Raw genomic sequence first — 22,245 nt, 5'->3', positions numbered from 1 at the left:
CCCAGAGAAAACTAGGACACAGAGTTCAGGTACATGCCTGTACACCCTTAACTCTGCCCTCTTTTTGAGCATTGCTCGTATTAGCCCATAACACATACTTGCACTTCTTTGCCCTGCAGTGAATAAGAACTACCTACACCTGCCCTACACTCATACACTTAACCACTCCGCTGAAAGAACACCACATCCACTAAATTTTCCCACTCCTTCATCCTCTTTTACAACCCTTGTCTTTATGCACACAGTGCCATCAAGCACTGTGCTTTCATTTACCCTTTATTAAATGCATAGACCACACTCCTCTCGCACCTAGCTGCTGACAATCCCCATGGCAGGAAGACTCCTCTGCCCTGGTAGTGACACAGCCTGCACAGTACAGCACTGAAATGGGGCATATTGGATCTCCCAAGATGCACATGCACTTCTTCCCTTTGATCACCCACAGAGGGGTCAGGGAAGAGGCGGCTCACATCTCCTGCAGAGGGCCACATTGACCCAGATCGTCTTATATCATAATCACAGCTCTTCCAAGTAGCTCCAACTTATTCCTCCTCCATTCAATGCAGCTACGCCTAACACGGTGAATGGAGCTGGAGTTCATGCAGATAATTCCCAGTGGCTGTTGGCATTTGGGGGTGAGGGGTGGGGATTTCTAGGGGATGGGGGACAGGGGCAGAGTTAAGGTTTCATGGGTGTGTACTGTAACTCTGTATTTCCTGGTCTTCACAAGTTTAAGTTTTGCTCAACTCAATGTTCTGGAATAGCAGGGTACAAGATACCTCAGCGCCATCTTAACTCTCTGTTAATGGAGCTTTTTGACATTTAATATACTCAGGGTTCTGGGCAGGCACGTACTGCCTGTACTGAAGCCTGCCCTGCCATGGCTTCACTGCTGTTTTTATATTAAAGCTCGTGTGGGTGTGCCAACATAGGTGCAATCACACCTTTTGAGTGCAGTATAGACATACCCTGAGCCATGGTCAGGGTACACTACACTAAGAGGTCAGGTCGAATTTAGCAGCGTTAGATCAATTTAACCCTGCACCCGTCCACACAACAAAGCCATTTTTTTCGACTTAATGGGCTCTTAAAATCAATTTCTGTACTCCTCCCCGAGAAGGGGATTAGCTCTGAAATCGACATCGCCAGGTCGAATTTGGGTTAGTGTGGATGCAATTCCATGGTATTGGCCTCTGGGAGCTATCCCACAGTGCTCCATTGTGACTGCTCTGGACAGCACTCAACTCAGATGCGCTGGCATCCATGTAGATAGGAAAAGCCCCGCGAACTTTTGAATTTCATTTCCTGTTTGGCAAGCGTGGCAAGCTGATCAGCACAGGTGACCATGCAGATCTCATCAGCAGAGGTGACCATGGAATCCCAGGATCACAAAAGAGCTCCAGCATGGACCGAACGGGAGGTACTGGATCTGATCGCTGTATGGGGAGACGAATCCATGCTATCAGAACTCTGTTCGAAAAGACGAAATGCCAAAATATTTGAAAAAAATCTCCAAGGGCATGTAGGACAGAGGCTATCACAGGGACCCTCAGCAGTGCCGTGTGAAAGTTAAGGAGCTCAGGCAAGCCTACCAAAAAACCCAAGAGGCAAATGCCTGCTCGGGGTCAGAGACCCAGACATGCCGCTTCTATGATGAGCTGCATACAATTCTAGGGGGTGCCCCTACAACTACCCCACACCTGTACGTGGACTCCTGCAAGGGAGTCTCACACAATAGGGATGAGGATTTTGGGGATGAGGAAGATGATAGTGCGCACCAGGCAAGCGGAGAAACCGTTCTCCCCGACAGCCAGGAACTGTGAATCACCCTGGAGACAGCACCCTCCTAACCCGGGCTCCCGGCCCTTGAAGGCAGAGAAGGCACCTCTGGTGAATGTACCTTTGTAAATATAATACACGATTTAAAAGCAAGTATGTTTTTAATGATTGATTTGCCCTGAAGACTTGGGATACATTCACGGTCAGTACAGCTACTGGAAAAGTCTGTTAACATGTCTGGGAATGGAGCAGAAATCCTTCAGGGACATCTCAATGAAGCTGTCCTGGAGGTATTCCCAAAGCCTTTGCAAAAGATTTTTGGGGAGGGCAGTGTTATTGTGTCCTCCATGGTAGGACACATTACCACATCAGGCCAGTAGCACATAGTCTGGAATCATTGCATAAGAAAGCATGGCAGCGTGTGGTCCCGGTGTTTGCTGGCTTTCAAGCAACATCCGTTCTTTATCTCTCTGTGTTATCCTCAGGAGAGTGATATCATTCAAGGTCACCTGGTTGAAATAGGGGAATTTTATTAAGAGGACATTCAGAGGTGGCTGTTCCTGCTGGGCTGTTTGCCTGTCGCTGAAAAGAAATCATCCCTGCTGTTAGCCACGCAGTGGGGGGGAGGGGTGAAGCGATCATCCCAGAGAATTGGTGGGGGGGATAGTTGGGTTTGTGCTGCATGTTAACCCGAAAACATCAGCCCCTCCTTCTAAATGGCCAATGTGTCTTTCAGTTTTGCTCCCCCTTTTTTTCATCCCTCAGCTGCAAATGTTTCAATTCGTCCTAGAGGCTAGCGTAGATAAGAAGGCAAAAAAAAAGCACTCGCGATGAAATGTTTTCTGAGCTCATGTGGTCCACCCAAACTGAAAGAGCCCAGCAGAATGCGTGGAGGCAGACAATGGCAGAGTTCGGGAAAGCACAAAATGAACGCGAGGACAGGTGGCTGGGGCAACAGGAGAGGTGGCGGGATCAAGAGGAAAGGTGGCGGCAGCATGATAAGAGGAGGCAGGATGCAATGCTGAGGCTACTGGAGGATCAAACTAATATGCTCTGGTGTATGGTTGAGGTGCAGGAAAGGCACAGACCACCACTGCAGCCCCTGTGTAACCAACCGCTCTCCTCCCCAAGTTCCGTAGCCGCCTCACCCAGATGCTCAAGAACGCGGGTGGCGGGGGGCCCTCCAGGCACCCAACCACTCCACCCCAGAGGACTGCCCAAGCAACAGAAGGCTGGCATTCAATAAGTTTTGAAGTGCAGTGTGGCCTTGTCCACCCCCCTCCCCCAGGCTACCTTGGCAGTTATCCATCTATTTATGTGACGAATTAATAAAGAATGCGTGAATTTGAAACAACGACTTTATTGCCTCTGCAAGCAGTGATCGAAGGGGGGAGGGGAGGGCAGGGCGGTTGGCTTACAGAGAATTAGAGTGAACCAAGGGAGTGAGTTTTCATTAAGGAGAAACAAACAGAACTGTCACACCGTAGCCTGGCCAGTCATGAAACTGATTTTCAAAGCTTCTCTGATGCGCAGCGTGCCCTGCTGTGCTCTTCTAACCGCCCTGGTGTCTGGCTGCACGTAATCAGTGGCCAGGCGATTTGCCTCAACTTCCCACCCCGCCATAAACGTCTCCCCCGTACTCTCACAGATATTGTGGAGCACACAGCAAGCAGTAATAACAATGGAAATATTGGTTTCGCTGAGGTCTGAGTCAGTAAACTGCACCAATGCACTTTTAAACATCCAAATGCACATTCTACCACCATTCTGCACTTGCTCAGCCTATAGTTGAAGAGCTCCTGACTACTGTCCAGGGTGCCTGTGTATGGCTTCATGAGCCATGGTATTAAGAGGTAGACTGTGTCCCCAAGAATAACTATAGGCATTTCAACATCCCCAACGGTTATTTTCTGGTCTGGGAAGTAAGTTCCTTGTTGCAGCTGTTCATACAGACCAGAGTTCCTGAAGATGCGAGCGTCATGTACCTTTCCCGGCCATCCCACGTTGATGTTGGTGAAATGTCCCTTGTGATCCACCAGTGCTTGCAGCGCCATTGAAAAGTACCCCTTGTGGTTTATGTACTGGCTGCCTTGGTGGTCTGGTCCCAATATAGGGATATGTGTTCCGTCTGTCGCCCCACCACAGTTAGGGAAACCCATTGCAGCAAAGCCATCCACTATGACCTGCACATTTCCCAGAGTCACTACCCTTGATAGCAGCAGCTCAGTGATTGCGTTGGCTAATTGGATCACAGCCGCCCCCACAGTAGATTTGCCCACTCCAAATTGGTTACCGACTGACGGGTAGCTGTCTGGCGTTGCAAGCTTCCACAGGGCTATCGCCACTCGATTGTGAACAGTGAGGTCTGCTCTCATCTTGGTATTCTTGTGCTTCAGGGCAGGGGAAAGCAAGTCAAAGTTCCATGAAAGTGCACTTACGCACATGAAAGTTTTGCAGCCACTGGGAATCATCCCAGATCCGCAACACTGTGCGGTCCCACCAGTCTGTGGTTGTTTCACTGGCCCAGAATCAGCGTTCCATGGCATGAGCCTGCCCCATTACCACCAGGATGGCCAAATTGCCAGGGCCTGTGCTTTGAGAGAAGTCTGTGTCCATGTTCTCATCGCTCTTGTCACTGCACTGCCATCGCCTCCTCACCTGCTTTTGCAGGTTCTGGTTCTATATATACCGCATGATAATGCGCGAGGTGTTTACAATGCTCATAACTGCCGCAGTGATCTGAGCGGGGTTCATGCTTGCTGTGGTATGACATCTGTAGGAGAGCAGAGTTGCAGGGGAAGCGGTGGTTGGATGACCAGTTTTGCAGACCTACCGCACTGTCTGCTGTTAGGACACAACAGCTGAGCTGGCTGCACACTTGCCGTGGTATGGCGAGACCGAGAACAGCCGAGCAGAGTTGCAGCGGAAGTGGCCCTGGGAGACCACTAAGAGAACGGAGTGCCAGCGGAAGCAATGGATGACGACGGTCATTTCGAGGACCTGCAAGGTGGATTCATAGCATCAGGAGAGTAGAGTTGCAGCAGAAGCTTTGGATGACGCTGATGGTTTGCAGACCTACTGCACCGCTGCTGAAAGCAGTATGGTGCCCACCTGGAAAAAAGGCGCGAAACTATTGTCTGCCGTTGCTTTCACGGAGGGAGGGGCGACTGATGACATGTACCCAAAACCACCCACGACTGTGTTTGCCCAATCAGGCATTGGGAGCATAACCCAGAATTCCAATGGACGGCGGAGACTGCAGGAACTGTGGGATAGCTACCCACAGTGCAACGCTCCAAAAGTCGACGCTAGCCTTGGTACTGTGGACGCACTCCAACTTAATGCGCTTAGTGCACTAGTGTGGGGACACGCACAATTGACTGTATAAAATCGCTTTCTAAAAAATCGACTTCCATAAATTCGACCTAATTTCGTAGTGTAGACATACCCTGAGTGTCTAAGCAGCCATTGGAAATTGATTGCTGACCCCTTTAACTGAGATTATATGGCACTTGCTCAGTACTTGATTTGTAACTTGGCTTGTGCCCTGTCCTCTAAAATTTAGGGATGCCTGTAATAGGTCACTGCCTACACAAAGTCTGAATTACATATAAATGCATATATCCAGACACTAAAATTCATATTGTTTTGTCTGTTTAGTAAGTCTTAAGTGACTTCCTGCTAAAACTTAATTTGTCAATGATTTCTTAATTTTTATTGTGACAGCCCATAGCTAGAACATGCGTTTGCTTTGGATAATTTTAATATTTTGTATTCAGAGTGGTGGCTGTGTTTAGGGACTTTAAATTTTTATAATACCATTCAGTCATAGAGTATGTCTACATTTCAATTAAAAACCTGCAGCTGGCTTGTGTCTGCTGTCTCGTGCTCTCAGGGCTCAGGTAAGGGACTGTTTTAATTGCAGCGTAGACATTCAGGCTCAGGCTTTAAGACTCTGCAAAGTGAGAAGGTCTTGGAGCTTGGGCTGCTGGCCAAGTCCAAATGTCTACACTACAATTAAACAGCCCCATGCTCCAAGCCTGCTGGCACAGTCTGGCTGTGGGTATCTAGTTGCAGTTTAGACATACCCGTGGTGTCAGTTAGTGAATGTTTTACATTTTATTTCTAACACCTTGTTACAGACGTGCATCCTGTTGTGATTTATGACAGAGTTATAATTCTGAAATATTAGTAAACGGAGGAGTGTTATGGTTGCTGTTGAAGGAGCTGTCCCAATGCAAAGTATTTTATCTTCTGGGATTGCTGTTTCTGAACTCCTATGGGTGTCTAATCACAAGCACCACTGTAATCATGTCTGTAGCTATCACATTGAAAACCTTTGTTTGTAGAAAATCATGTAGAAAGACTTTCTATATTCTAACTTTTGGTAGGAAAATATATATGGGAATATATATATATGGTGAGAAACAAATGATGTAACTTGGACCTGTGGAATAGGGCTTTTGGCTAAACAGTCCTTGGGTTCTGTTTCTGGTTATCTTATTTGTCCCCTGCTTTTGTATGTATTTGGAATGCCTCTTGCTAAGCAATTCTTTACAGGGGGATTTAGAACATACAGCACATGTAGAATAAGAGCTATAGGTTTCCTATTCAGTGCTTATAAAAGAGCCATTCTCTGCAGTTACTAATAAATATAGAAGCCGCTCTAAAGTCTGAAAAGTAGCTAGACAGACCTTTCTTTTGTTACACTGTTATCATGCTACTAACAATTTGCAAGCATTAGTGCTCACAGTCACTATGTCCTTGACCCTCTTTTTTTTTTTTCCTGTGGAGGTGTGTGGAATTCGCAAAAAGAAAAGGAGTACTTGTGGCACCTTAGAGACTAACCAATTTATTTGAGCATAAGATTTCGTGAGCTTATGCTCAAATAAATTGGTTAGTCTCTAAGGTGCCACAAGTACTCCTTTTCTTTTTACGAATACAGACTAACACGGCTGTTACAATTCCACACGTTTCAGAGTATTTTTCCTACTGAAGCTGTCTTGGCACACTCACGGTAGTATCGGATAACTCCAGGTTCTTGTGAATCAAACAGATTTATGATTAGCTTATTAGATTTTTCCAAATCCAATGTATCTGATACCTCAATATAAATAGCTTCTGTTGCTGAGCCTGCACTTGCCATAGAAATATGTGCCTATGCATATCTGTTTGCATAGACACACAGTCAAATTAATTTGAGAATAAATGAGTGCTTTGACCACTGTTTGTAAAAGACAAACGACTTATTGCAGGAAATATGTCTTAGTTCGTGTCTCAGTTTTTCTTTTCAGGGTTGGAGAGGTAATAGGATCATGGATTTTCATTTGTGGGTAAACAGCTGTGTTCCAGATATTTTGGGAGGTAGCTTATTTCTGTAGCCTGCTAATAGTACAGACCAATAGGTGTTCCTTCTCCCCACCAATTAGCTGGGCAGGAAATGGCCACTGAAAATTCAGATCTTCTACCTCACTGAGACCACGTCTCCCTACTTCTTTTATTATTGACATCCACTGAGCCAGTTGCTAACCTGCACTTAAAAATCCTGCATGCATTGACTGACCAGCATGTCTGATGTGAGCTTGTAAATAAGAACTGGCCTTTCACTTTAGTTTCCTTAAATGTCACCAAATGCCAGAAGGAAGGCATGAATGATTTGCACACCCAGCCTACTGTTTTCTGCACCATTAAATCGATATAACTCTTTACCTTAGCATTGAGTATGAATACGAATAGTAATGTTAAAATACTCTCCTATGGCAAGCATAGCTATACCTGCAGTATCTTGCGCTTACCACTGAATGCCATTCCACTGAAAGAGTCTGACATAAATATGTATGGCTATAGATACTGAAGGGGAAGAATGTCCTAGTCAATTAGTCTAAGTTGTTATAGCTCTCTAACATTTTGCTCTAGGCTTCAACATGTGGGACTTGGTACATACACTTATATTTTGTAAAAACATTCTTCACCTTTGGACATGGTTCTCCTAGTCACTGCTCTTGTGATAGTTTTACAAATTTTAGAGTTGTTGGCAACTGTAGTAATATTATGGTGCATTAGTAATCAAGTCCAGGTAATCGGCCTTTGTTTTGAAGGGAGGCTTGATACCAAGGAGTTTGCTTTGGCAGGGAAAGCAAACTGATCGCCAACTTAACCTAAATCAGAATCACAAAAAAAGTTAATTTAAAGCTGATTTCTAGGCAAAACTTGGTAGAGTTACGTTTGCTAAGGAACATAATGTTTAAAAAGGGGGGAAATGATGTCTTTAAAAGTAAGAAAATAAACCATTCCAGGAAGGTGGATACACTGTTAATAACTTCTAATTGTGCAGACATACAGTTATCAGATTACATACTTCACAAACAGAATTTAGCTCTGCCCATCTGTTAATTTCAGGACAGCTGAAAGAAGGAAATTGATGGAAGAGGAGCTTCCAAACATGAGTGAGAAGCCAGGGGCAGAGGAAGCTAGCCTTTAAGGGAAACCACACATGAGTGCAGAAGGAAGCCAAGGGTATTGACTATGAGGCAAGGGCTTTCTGATGGTTTACTTACCAGCAATAATGAATCATTGTTTCAGAACTACATATCTGATTTCCGGGAATAAATATTCCTGAACTGCACAGACCAGTTATGTGCTTTGGATAACTAATATTCTGCCCATCCATAATTCTCCCATAATTTCAGTTGGATTAAGTATTCACTTCCTGTGCTAATCTCTCATGCACTGTTTTCACACCTGTCACATTCTACCCATGAAGTTCAGTGAATTCCTGTATATACTTTGTAAACCATTTTGAGATTAAAGTTGTCAGGGTAAATGTTCTCTATTCAGGCTAACAGTGCCAAGTGTGTATCTGAGATTGAGTGTTTTTGCGTGTCCCTTGTACAAGGCAGACTAATGGGTTTTTCTGTTATAACTAGTTACCTCTTTAAGATTTAAGAATTTAAGATTATATAATAAAGCTACCTATGTGAAAGTAGGACCCATGTATTTTTGTGATGCTATGGAATGTACTGCAGAATCCACTCCTTACTGCAGAGTTGTGCTATAGAAACTAAAACTTCCTAGCTCTCATGGCTGTAAAGAAAATCTACCTGATCTGAACAAAAGTGTGAGGTTTCCCTGAGGCAGCAAACTACTTGAAAAGTATTGAACTGTATCATTCATCTGAGATTTAAATTCTAAAACCTAAAGATGACCATTTAAATATCAACTTCATTATGTCACTGCTGATCTTTATCAGGTATATGGAGTTAACACGTTTATCTCACAGCCTCCAACTGTCTGCCATGCCTTTTTGGATGCTGAAACCTACAAATATCTCCTACCCAGCTTTTCTGTTACAGCTTCTTTGATGCAGTTGTACGTTGTCAGTACAAATGTTTGTGGCACACTGAACTTGAATGAAGCTGGACCAGATTTTCCAGTCTGCTGCACCATAGTGCTGTAAAAACAAGCCTCTTGCTGTAGAATATAGCTTACCACAAAGTATGTGACTCTTGTAAATGGCCAAGGAATTCTGAATAATCAAATTTCTGATAAGCATTATTTACTCCAGTCTGTTCTGAATCTATAAAATCTCAGTTCGGACTTGCAGCTTTTTTCAGTATTTGCATGGGTAGTGGCTGTTTAAAAAACAGCATCAAAAAGCCTTCTAAAAATATACTTATGCTTAAGCAGCAATGCATGTAAACTTTGCACACAAAGTCCTTAATTTTGAATTTGGCACTGGTAAACTACAGTGAGTGGGAGCTTTAGAAATGCTTTGACAGATGTGTACTCTGAATTTTCTTGAAAGGATAGGATATTTCTCCTTTATAGGGACACAAAATTGAAATCTAGACAGTATTGAGTGACAAGTAGTTTCACCAACTACACCTGCCCTTGAGTTCCCTTACAAATTTTTACTATTTTATAGCTAATGTCAATGTCTGCCTTCCAACATCGTTCAGATCAAATATATTCTGTTAGCAAGTGTTTCAGCTGCCCTTGCTTGCTCAGCTTTGACTCTGTGTGTCAAGCTTGTCAAGTCATTCCTTCTCACATGCCACCATCAATATTAAAGATTCTGCAGGGCAAATCCTGCCCTTAGTGGGTTTTCACAGGGGAAACTGACTCTGTAATTGAAACTTAGCAAATAACTGTAATGCAGGAGAAGGAATAGAATCTTCCTTAATTGTGTTGACTCTGTAGGGCTAATAGGAGCAGCTGACTGAATAAGTAGAGTGCAGATGTGTAGAATAAAGGCTTTTCCATAGACACTTCATAGTAAAACCTCACTGTCGTAATATACCTAATTACCAAATATAGTCTTTTAAAATAAATGCTTTCTGTTATCCCACTTTCTCTTCCAACTTGATTCTGTGATGTATCCTAATGCTGAATTGATACCAGTTGTTTGTATGGTAACATGAACACATGATTATGAGTTCTCTGTGTGATGAAGCAGGAAGAAAAATGGGGCTGTTAGTCAACTTTCATCCTGTATTTATCAATATCTTTACTGGAATTAAAAAAGACTGATAGTTGCTTTTTCACTAAACGTTAGCATTTTTCACTATTACTATAGTCAGAAATCCAGTGGAACTATTATTTGAAAATCTGCTATCAGCATGGGTTCTGCCAAAATGGGTGCCTGTAAAGGGCAACTTGCTATGGCCCTTTCAAAAGTTTTTGTATTGGAAAACCACTTCCCAGAATATGATGAAAATTAATAACTTAGCTGTGTAGTATTTAGCTTTTATTATAAATATTCAAGTAATAGTGCTCTGAATGTGCAAACTGCTGGACATACACTATTTAGCTTTTGTTTTAGTCACACTTTGCCATCACAATTCTTTGTAGAAACAAACTTCAGTATCACAGATTACATTGAGGTTCACATTTCCTAATAAATTTTCTATTTGAGAGCAAGATATTTCTTCCACTAAGTAGTTGCCACATATGTTAAATGTTTGATCCAGTGTCTAGAACCCTGTTTTATTTTCCTATTTTTGGAAAAATTGGGGAATTTGCCATTCTCTCCCTTGGTGCCTAAAACAAATCTCTTGAGGTTTTTTATACCCTTAAAAGGGTCTAAAGGCCATGTTAGTGTCAAAGAGTAAAAGTGACTAGTCATCCCTTTTGAAAATACAGAAAATTAATATAAATTAATCATACCAATTTAAGAAATGGTTCTAAGTTTTTTTTGTTGGATTTTCAGGAGGACCCAAATGACATTGATGCACTAAAAAAGAAAGACCCTCGCAGTAACAATGGGGAAGACAAAGCACAAAATGTGGAGACCCTACCTCCAGGTATTGCGGTAATGTTTGTTGCCAAAGTAAAAAATCCAAAACTAAGAGAAGCTGGGGCTGTGAATTTTTCTGATAGAGGCTTTTACCCAGGAAGGGAGAGAATTATTATGCAAAATGTGGATTTGCTTTAATTCTGAAAACTTCAACTTTCTGAACTCTAGCCCACCTTGCGAGTAAAAATACCTATTTTGCTGAGGCTTGGTCCTAAAATACTCTATCTACATTTGATCCATGCCTGCTCATGCTATAAGCTGTTCCCTGCGTACAGATTCATTTGTTGGAAGAAGGCTCTTGAACAAGAGGTGCTCCAGTTCTCTCCACTGGTAGGACTGGCAGGTGGTATGCACTCCCCATTGGAAAGTGATACTTGACACATGAGCCCAGTGTTGAATCTTCAATCAGGAGCAGGTCATTTTAGCTACAAATTGAAAAACAAAACAAAACAGGCTTTTCTGATAGAGATTGTGTTTCTTTTGTGTAACAGCCTGTCTAGGCCAGGGGTAGCCAACCTGAGCCTGAGAAGAAGCCAGAATTTACCAATGTACATTGCCAAGGAGCCACAGTAATACATCAGCAGCCCCACGTCAGCCAACGCCCCTGGCTCCCAGTGCCTCCTGCCCACTGGCAGCTCCGTTGATCAGCACTTCCCTCTCCATCCCTCCCTGCACCTCCCGATCAGCTGTTTTGTGGCCTGCAGGAGGCAGGGGGGCGAACAAGGACACGGCAGGCTCAGGGGAGGGAAGGGGTGGAGTGGGGGCAGGGCCTGTGGCAGAGCCAGGGGTTGAGCCGTGAGCACCCCCCGGCACCTTGGAAAGTTGGCACCTGTAGCTCCAGCCCTGGAGTCGATGCCGATACAAGGAGCCGCGTCTTAACTTCTGAAGAGCCGCATGTGGCTCCGGAGCCACAGGTTGGCCGCCCCTGGTCTAGGCTAATGTATGGGCTATAAGCTTTATGTGCTCCAAAGCAAAGTGACATCTTTTCCCACTCATATCTGACATTCTCTAGCATATAACGTATGAATGGAGCAAGGAGTCCAGTGTCTTTATTTAAGAGGAACAGGGACATTTCCTGAGGTATGAGCTAGGAAAGCCTCAGTTGACCGTGGGATGTGCTCATTTATGTATTTATCAGTATAGGTTTGTTCCTCTTCCTAATACTCCTGTTGCTGTAAAACTGCTGTTTTGCAGCAGTGGTAAACATGCACAGGTAGAATTAAAGTACCAAGGAGTAAAAAAGCTAATAACTCACTAGAATGGTCTCCGATGCCTAGCACTTGAAGAACAAGTGTATCTTGCAAAGGAGATTACTTTCTACCAGATGGTTCCACAATATATTTTCTCTCATTGATCTTCTGTACATATCCAGATGCTTCGTTGGGAGCAATTATAACCCAAACATCTGGACTAGTATAGATGATCTTGAAGAAAATTAACAACCTAGGAGAATTTTCCTCTGTGCTTTAAGCAGGATTTGCTATAATTTCCAGCATGTTTTTGTTTTGTAATCTTAAAATCTGGTGCAGCATAAACTATTTAAATTAATGGTTTTTCCACCCTATGGTCTTTGGCCCAGCTTGTCTTAGTCACTTAAGGAAATATAATTGTTATGAACATTTATTTTCTAGCAAAATATATATATTTGAGTATTATGCACACCACAGATTAGAAATTAAATTTTTTTAACAATTTATTTTCCAGTTTATCCATGTGCGTAAACACTTGGTGATAATTCAGTTAGTTTGGTTTCTAGCAGTCATTTTTCTGTACAGGTTTTTCCTTAACAGGCCTCTTTGCAAATATGTTTAATACCTCTCAGTTTTACTATAGTTTAGCTTTTCTTGTGACTTTTAGCTACAGCTCTTCATTTGTAGGGATTGGGCTACTTAGTCATGGTTTAGGGCAATGGTCTTCAAAGTATGAGGCATACCCCCCCAGGAGGTGTAGTGGGGGCAGGGAGGGAGCATCACCCAGCCCTGCCCTGTCCCATCCCCAGCTTTGCTCCAGCCCCAGCCCTTGGCTCCCACTCTCAGCCCCTGGCAAAAGTTTGGGCACCACTGGTTTAGGGCTTCCAGGCATATATCAAATGCTTTTGGCTTTCCTCCTAAGTAGGTGAGACCTTTCCATTGGTCATAGGGCGAAGACACAGGTGTTGGGATGGGTATGGGGAAAACATGGAAAGGGAGGATATAGAGGTTTGTCCTAAAGATAGTAAGGGAGAGTTCAGGAGCTGGAGAATATGGAGCCAGGAATGAGACCAGATGCCAGAATGTTCAGAAAGGAGGTCTGTTGACCAGTCTCTCCTACCTGAGTAAGAATGATGAATAAGAATCAACATACTCTGGCAGAGTACACAGCGCTCAAAGAATATATTGTCACAGTATTATACTCTTAAAATAGTATGAGCATTTTTAATGAGTGATGCACATAATGTTGTGAATACACAGTTATGGGATCTTGAATCCAGACTTCTGCAAGCTTTGTGCAACTTTTTTAATGGAAGTGGTTAGGCTTCAGCTATTTGCCTTTTTCCTTTTTTTCTCTCTTTGGTTCACTATTCCCTTCCTGCTTTTCAGTTGAGGTTTAGGAGAGGTGCTGCTTGTTTCGGCCTTCCGCAACATTGTATTTCCAGAGCTCCAAGGAAAGCAAGGAATTGTTTTCTGAGAGCTCAGTGCACAAATATTTTAAAAAGTAGAACTTGGGAGTCAGTCTTTATACAAAGCCATTAACATTTTAAAGGTAAATTGACATTTTACCATCAAAAACTCTATTCATGGTGCTGTGTTCAGGGGTTCTCCCAACAAATTTTTAGGTGGCCTCAAAGTGTGGCCACCAACTCTTGCTGGTGGCTGCTGACAATTTTTCCTAAAATACTTAAGTTTAGGAAAAACAAATAAATATGCATGCATACATGTCCAAATCATTGTAATTTATTTATACAGGTTTTTTTTGCAGACTTGGTAATTAAAAATTAATATACAGTTGTCTGTTCTTTACTGGCCTAAACAGAATAGAAACACAAATAAGGTGCTTTGCATGTTTTGCTTTTTTGGTTGTGTTTTTTTTAGACTTGCTAGCTAGTAAGTCTGTTGCTGTGAAAAGTGGTATTTGTATATTTGTTAATATCACCTTTCAAGCAGACCTACTCAGCCCCAGCAAGCTGGGGGACAAATTAAGCCTTGGATGGGGAGGTGAGTAGGGGGTCATGGGAGGAGATAGATGGGAGGCAACTGGGGTGATGGGGGTGTCAGGGCAGAAGCCTAGAGTCCTGCTGCATGGATGGGGACTGGAAGAGACAGCGGGAGCCAGGGGTGATGTGTGGGGGATGAGCCCAGAGCTGAAGCTGGAGAGCTTGCGGCTGGGGGATGGAGCCTGCTGCTGCAGGGACCAGCCCCTGCTGGTGGCCCTGGGGGAGGGGCTGCTGCTTTGTCCTCCCCCCCCCCCCCCCAAATCGCCTAGGAGGCTGTGGCTGCAAGAAAAAACCATGGTTGCCGTATGGAGCCATGGTGGCCGTATTTGAGAAATGCTGTCCTAAATCATTTGATACATCACTGCATCTTCAACACCGTAGGGAGCTAAATTCCCATACTGTGAAGTGGTGGTATCAGCTTTAGCAGGGGTAAAGCAAAACCCTGACTGCTTGTCATGACAGATTACTAAAGAAGAGATTTATTTCCAGCTCGTATGTATTAGTATCAATCTTTAATTGTATTAAATTAACCATTTGTGATTATACATTTTAATTAAAAGCATTGCATTTCCCTTGTTGAGTAAAGGAGTTATTAACTACACCTTCGAACCTGATAGTACAATTTTTATAAAGGACGTATAAAAATAATATTGAGACTCTGAGATTAAAACTAATCAAGGAACCTTCCCTATTTTAATTACTTAGTTAAAAAAAATTTCTGGCTCTCTTCCCAGTACAGGTTACTCCATTTTAGACTAGAGTAACATCAAAAATATTTTAAATGGTCCTTCTTGGAGAGGATTTAAATGTTACTGCACAACTGAAATGACATTCCAGTTCTCTTCCGCTCCATCTCTTTGATAACAAACACAGTCTAGCAGTTACTGACATCCACATTAAGGTAACTATACAATATATCCCACTGGTATTGACCTATGTTTAGTTGTAAAACTAGGTCCAAAAAGTGAGCTCCTAATCCCCACATCACCTGTGGCTGCTACTTGGGTTGAGGATTTCCTGAGTAGCTCACCTGCTATTCTTTCCCACCTTCAACCCCCTCTTTCCTTTACGTATCCCCCATATGCTGTTCCTGCTGGGGTCTTGCTCCCCATCCCACACAACTATGCCTACTGCTGGAGTTTCACCTGTTCCCTTCCTTCACATACAAGTTCATCTGCTCGGTCATCTCTTCTCTACCAGTTCAGTTAATTTATTCTGTGGCCCATTTCCTTCTCCCTTTTCCCCTCAGATCTCCTCTGTTCTTTTTCCTCCAGGTTCATTCTGTAGGCCAGGGATGGCCAAAGCATGATATGTTCAGCTTCCCTTCTGTCCCTGGCCAAAGCTAGTGCAAGTACTCTAGAGTCATCTCTGCCAACCTTCTACAACTTGGAAATTCCCCAATCTCCAGTTGCTTTATTACAGCAACTCTGTACCTTTTTTGCTGCTGCCACCCAGGATCTGGCCCTAAGTCTTGAGTTAGGGAAAAGGAAGCAGAAGTAGAAGTGAAGATCCTTTTAAAGTAGATAGCTCTAATTTAGAGAGGGAAGACAACAGAGAGACGACTGTTTCTAAGTAGAACTCTTTTCAAACTTTTTTAGGCGTCATCTGCTTTTTAAAATAAATGAATATGCTTTCATAAATTCTAAAGCTACTGTCACTAGCGCTTACAAATAAAATGTGAAACAAAACATTTGAAAATTCTTTTACTTACCTGTCAACCCAAATTCAGGCTTTTGAGTTTCCTTAGCTGACTGCATCACTAATGCCTAAAGCAGTGCAAGTCTCTACTGCTCTCTTAATCTGTTAGTGATTAGGAATATGGTTTTTCTTTTTCTTTCTTTTTTTTTCTTTCAGTCTTGTTGGATACTAACTTCCTGTCCTGAAACTTAATCTGATATCCTATATGAATCAGAACCACAATTTTTGGGGAAAATTTTATTTTTAGTTTAACAGTGAGTGTCTAATAAGCTAAATCAAAACTACACTGTATAGCACATACTCTACAAAGTTTAGGAAACATGTTCTATCAATATCGCATCAGGTAAAATATAAGCTAAATATTTAATGTATTTGTACCTGTCTTTTAATGCAATTTGACAGTTGGAAACAGACCCCACTCTCCAAGCCGCCAATAAATGCTCACCAGTAGCTCTGAAAAATGAGTTCCCCAGTAGTAAAAAGAAAAGGGGGACTTGTGGCACCTTAAAGACTAACCAATTTATTTGAGCATAAGCTTTCGTGAGCTACAGCTCACTTCATCGGATGCTGTAGCTCACGAAAGCTCATGCTCAAATAAATTGGTTAGTCTCTAAGGTGCCACAAGTACTTTCCTTTTTGCGAATACAGACTAACACGGCTGTTACTCTGAAACCTTCCCCAGTAGTGCGTGTATACTGGGAAACAAAGCAGATAACATATAAAAATACATGATCAGTTGCTGGAAAAGGCTGATTAATCGAGCCTTTAATCTTAAAACTTAATTATTAGTAAATTGTCAAACACTACCCTCTTTACAGCTTCAGAGACAATATCCTTGTTTTTGCTGAGCCACATTTTAATTTCCCTTTGCACACTTACAATTTACAGTAGTTCACTTGAACTGTTGTAGTTTATAACCATGCAATGCCACATGAGCAATTCTAGCTGATGTAAACCTGTCTTATGAGAACACTTGCATTGGTCCCTCCAACTGCTGCTGTACCAGAGCATTGTAGGTACGCATTCCACAGTTGTCAGTGCAAGTCCCTGAAGCAGGGGTTGGTGGGAATACCATTTCACTATTGAAGAGGTGCTGTAACTATTTTAAAAAGTGATTCATATGCATTAACATTTTTAATGTATACAGTAGTATGTATTTTGTAAAATTAAATGTCCGTATTACATTAAAATAGCCTTTATTTTTTAATCCAGAAAAGCTTTAGGATTGAATGCATTGCACTTTATAAAATGGAAAACTATTATTTGATGCATATTTGAAGTTACTGTAGTTCAATATGAATCATCAGGTGTATATGTGATTGTCACAGTTTTGGGCTAACTAAATCTTTGACCTCTGTGGTCTGCTCAAGGAATCCCCTCTCAGGCCTCTAGCCATCACCATTCTCTGAGCAGGGACACATATCCCTCTCCCTCTTAACCCAGGGGGTTTAGACTTGCAGCCCCCTTGTTTATCTCCACAAGTCTGAGTCCAACACCTGCTTGTTGCTTTCTCTTCCAGGGCTTTGACCAGTGTATGCCAGTAGTTCCAAGTAGTCAAACAGCTCTTTCAGAGCAGAGTACATTTATTTTAGGATAAAAAAACCTTGAAAACATGTAAAACAATAAGAGGATTAAATGCCTGTTAAGTTCACCAGAAGCCCCCACCCCTGCCATCAGTTCTTACAGGAATTGGAATCCCTGATAAGTTCCAAAGTCTTTCAGATCTTTCAGTCAGGCTTTGCCTCTCTTGGTTATCTGGTCATGTCCATTTGTAGCCCAAGAAGCCCCTTATGTCAGTTCAAACTCTGTTTTTATATCCAAACCCTCCTGTTTTTAGTTTCAAAGTCTCCTGAAACATGTACAACCAGTCACTGTCCCTTTCCCCAGGTGGTCAGGCATCAAACACTGGGTATCTGCATAACCAGCCTTGGGATTTTGCGTTGATCATCCATCATGATTCCACAGGGAAACCACCTGGTGAGCCAGGAACAGACAAATACTTAGAACATTCACAGATCTCTGTATCATGCGTGCCCATAGAGCCTGGTCTATCTCAATATAATAGTCTCTGACTTTTTTCATGCTTTCAAGGGCTCACTCAAATATACAGATAACATTCCTAATGTTAGATACAGAGGTCTCGAGATATACCTGTTTGCCATATCTCTCACAGTGATATTGCACATATTGTTTACTGGAGTGCTTGCAGGGGTATTGTAGAACACTGCTAGGAAAATCAGCTCCCATGGTAGAGCTGCAGCATTAGCACTAATGGTATATGCTGTCTCTGCAAAAGTGCTGAGTGACTTGGGGCAGGAGAAGTGATAAGCCTTGTTTCAAATAGGAGCAATTGTGCATTATTGCAAACTGTTGTGTGAAGATGTTGCAAGTGTTTGCAATGTCAGAATTCTCAAGTGTAGAACTGACTTCAAAGGGTAGATCCCTGAAAATGTCCTGAGAGAAATTTTGGAAGACTCATAGAAGTTTCTTTTTACCACTCTTAAGGTTGGGCTTTGACAGCTACAAAGTGTTCCCTCTGTTGCATTTTCACTAATTGGAAGCTGAAAATCTGTTTTTCTACCCATAGTGCTGTAGTCTCCCCTCTTGCTCGCTTCACAGGTGCTAAATAAATGTTTTTCAGTCTGTTACATTTTGGTCTCTCTGGTTCTGGCTTTTCTGCATATTTTCTTCAGCATCTTTTGGGAGGTAAATTCATTTGTAGGAGGTGTTCAATCTGAACTAATTGAATAGCTCTTAAACCTGTAATTCAAAATATAGGAATCTATGTTCTTTCTCTGTGACTAGACTGTCTTAAAATATTTACTTCCCATGGCTCCTCTGCTTTTCACTAGTACTTGCTGTTCAGGTAAACTGTCAGTATTTGAACTCCAAACACCACCACCGCAGGCTTGGTCAGAGCTAACTTCATTCATCAGCTCCTCAGATGGCTCAAACTCTAGAGAATCTCAAATCTACTCAGTGATTTTCTTTTCAGTAAACTGTTTCCATTCTTGATGGATTTTTGTCTCACACACAGTATTTTGTTATCAGTCTTATTTTCCAGCAGAAATTCCAAGTGGAATTCTGGTTGGCTATATCTTCAGTTAGTTGTGTAACAGACAGTCCTAACTCACTTTGCACACTGTGCAAATTGGCAACAGTAAAGGTGTATTTGAAATGTCTGACCAATCTCTGGCTGCCCTAATGAATGCCTGTTAGGCCACATCTACACTACCCGCTGGGTCAGCGGGTAGCGATCGATCTATCGGGGATCGATTTATCATGTCTAGTGTAGATGTGATAAATCGATCCCAGATCACTCTGCTGTCGACTCCGGAACTTGACCAGGATGAGAGGCGGAAGCAGAGTCGACGGGGGAACGATGGCCGTCGATCTCGCGCCACGAGGACGCAAAGTAAGTGATTCTAAGTCTATCTAGGATACGTCGACTTCAGCTATGCTGTTCTCGTAGCTGAAGTTGCATAGCTTAGATGGATTTCTTCCCTCTTCCCCCCTTCTCCCCCACTCCCCCCCAGTGTAGACCAGGCCTTATACTAGTACACCCATGAAGCAGAGCAGCAGGTTATGGGTAAAGTATCCTAAGGTATATGCTTTATTTGCCTAAAAACTTTTTTTAGCATCCATGGGGTGCTCCAAGAGAATGACACACTCTCTGCCAATCTGCCACTTACTGGACTTTCCCCAAAATACCTCTGAAATGACAGTTCCCTGTGTTGCTTTTGAAAAACTCCCAGTGAAGCGTAACTTCTTGTGAACATGTTAATTATCAAACACACTGACCCCAAGAGAGTGTTGCTTTGTGTCGTCATTTGTTTGGTGTCAGCAGCATGCTTGGTGCTACACAGCAACTTTAATATGGTGCCTTCAAGAACACTTCGCAGTAAAATAGCAATTAGTTGTTAGGGGTAACACTATTTGTGCTCAAGTGGTTTTGAGTCAGAAAGCATAAATCCTGTACCATTGCAATAGGTTGGCTGTCAGTGGCCATATAAGGAAGGTTAATTTATTTTAAAATAAAAATTAAGAACAGAGAATTTACCATTTGTTTTCTAGATGCAAACCAAGCTTCTGGTGTATATCACAAGATCAGTAATTTTATGAAAGTGTTCATCCTCTCAGAAGAGAACATTGCTTTATCTTAATTCCTTACTGCAATGTTAGAAGAAGCAGGCTTCGGATAAAGCATACATCTCCATAAGCATGCCAGTACTGTATTACCAGGGATCGCATAGTGTGCTCCTTAGTAAAGAGTTAACCTGCTCATGACAAAACCTAAAAGCTACAAAGTGTTCCAACTAGTTCATGTATTTCATATCAGAAAGTGGTCAAGTGTCCTAACTATTGGTAGCATTTATGTCTTACAAAATAACTTATAAAATTTACTTTTAACCAAGTTTATGAAGAACAAACCTTTAGAGCATGGAGATACAAATCATTATTTTTTAAATATGAGACTGGCTAAATTAAACCATAGAGGTTTGGTTTAGTGAAGTTAATTGAAATCTAAACTGGAAAAATTAAGTGTCTGTCTTGGGGTGTAAATCTGTGCTTGAATGATCAGCTGCCTGATGTGGAAATGCCCTTTTAAAGTGGAACATATGGTTCCTGAGGTTAAAACCTGTAACTGAGGAAAGCAGCATGGTCTAGTGATTACAGTAGCAGCAGGACTAGGAGTCGGAATACCATTAATTCATTTCCTACTGAAACTTTGCACTAGTCAATTGTGTGACTCCGAGCAAATAACTTTGTGCATTAGTGTAACCCAGATATAAAAGAAGTGTATTGCCTGCCTCATTGAAGTGTTAAAGCTTCATTTATTTTAAAGCACTTTGATCCGGTAAAAGTGAAAACTTTGATTTCAGACATTTGAAAACTAGAGCTTAAATGCTTCAGATCTGTGATGCAAATATTTAACTTTGGGTTTCTTCCTTTTTAGGAAAAGTTCGATGGCAAGATTTTGATCAAGACAGTTATGTTGGTGTCACTATGGTCCGATCTGGTCAAGACCCATACGCTCGTAATAAGTTCAATCAAGTAGAAAGTGACAAACTGCAAATGGACAGAAACATACCCGATACCAGGCATGATCAGTAAGTGCCAAACTCAGCAGTTGTTGAGTTAATCAGTTACTCTTAATTTATGGCTCTTGAGTTGCATAGGTCTCTTCTATACCCTGCACGGTTGTGTCTAAACTGCCAAAAATGAGAATTTCCTGGCCCAAGCACCTGGACTGATGCTACGACTTGGCTTTAAACATGATAAAAAATGTTTAAGCTTGCCTGCACTTTGTCTACTGTACAGTTTCTACTTTTCTTATCACCAGTTGAACTGGTGGTGAATTACATGTCTTGTTTTTGCTAGTGTTGACAAAGACCTGGTGGCCGTTCTGTAGTGTGTGTGTGTGTGTCTAGTGCTTTGCTATTACTGGATCCCAGGCAGAATAAGCAAAATGCCAAAAACTGTAGCCCTTCTGTTGCAGGTTGCCTGTGATGGTTCAGGAAGAGTCATGAACTGTCTGAAGCTCAAATCCCGTCCTGAGTAGCTGGGCTGTGCCTCATGGAATTCCTTCAGGTCTGGGGGTTGATAGAATCCACACGTGTATACCTACTCTTGCTCCAGCCTCAGGCTATGGTAGCTTCCACACTGCTTGTGCCCCAAAATACACCGGGTGAACATTCAGTGGATTCACAAAGCAGTGGGACGACTGGGTATCAGTGTACAGGAATATAAGAGAGCTCCATGACATGTCGTGAGTGCACATGTAGTGAGCAGCTCACCTGCACATGAGTTAGTATAAGGAAGAGGGCACACTTGTTTGCCCCAAGAGGTGTGAACTACCTCAATTTATGTCAGTGGGGTGTTAACTTTGAAGTCTGTGGGTGTGCATACACTACGGAGACAATACTGGCGTAGCTACAGCACCATAGCTATGCCGGCATAACCCCATGGTGTGTAGACGCACTAACAGCAATGGAAGGGGTTTTTCTGTCACTGTAGAAATGTCACCACTTAAAGCGATGGTAGCTAGGTTGACGGAAGCAGTTCTCTATCTATGTAGCTGCATCTACACTGGGGGTTAAGTTGGTGTAGCTATGTCAGTTGGGTATGGATTTTTTTTTTCATATCCTTGATGGCTGTAGCTATGTTGACCTAAATTTTAAACCTAAACCAGTCCTGTGTGTCTCTAGACGTGATAGAGACTATTCAAAGAAACTGTGATCCATTGCTGATAGTGGTAGTCAGGTTCCCTCTGAACTGA

General features: G+C 42.4%; 1 protein-coding gene across 2 annotated transcripts in view; it reads left to right on the top strand.

Moving 5' to 3' along the window:
* The window catches only part of GALNT2 (polypeptide N-acetylgalactosaminyltransferase 2), a 156,768-nt gene that overhangs the window by 69,446 nt on the left and 65,077 nt on the right, over positions 1 to 22,245 (top strand). For both annotated transcript variants that reach the window (XM_084623353.1, XM_084623354.1), the window contains exons 2-3: positions 10,988 to 11,081; positions 20,923 to 21,076. In XM_084623353.1, the coding sequence (XP_084479479.1) occupies positions 10,988 to 11,081; positions 20,923 to 21,076 (248 nt within the window). The remainder of the gene's footprint in view (positions 1 to 10,987; positions 11,082 to 20,922; positions 21,077 to 22,245) is intronic.

This window comes from Lepidochelys olivacea (assembly GCF_965140295.1).
Source record: "Lepidochelys olivacea isolate rLepOli2 genome assembly, chromosome: 3".
NCBI lineage: Eukaryota > Metazoa > Chordata > Testudines > Cheloniidae > Lepidochelys > Lepidochelys olivacea.
This window is presented reverse-complemented; position numbering and strand designations above follow the sequence as displayed.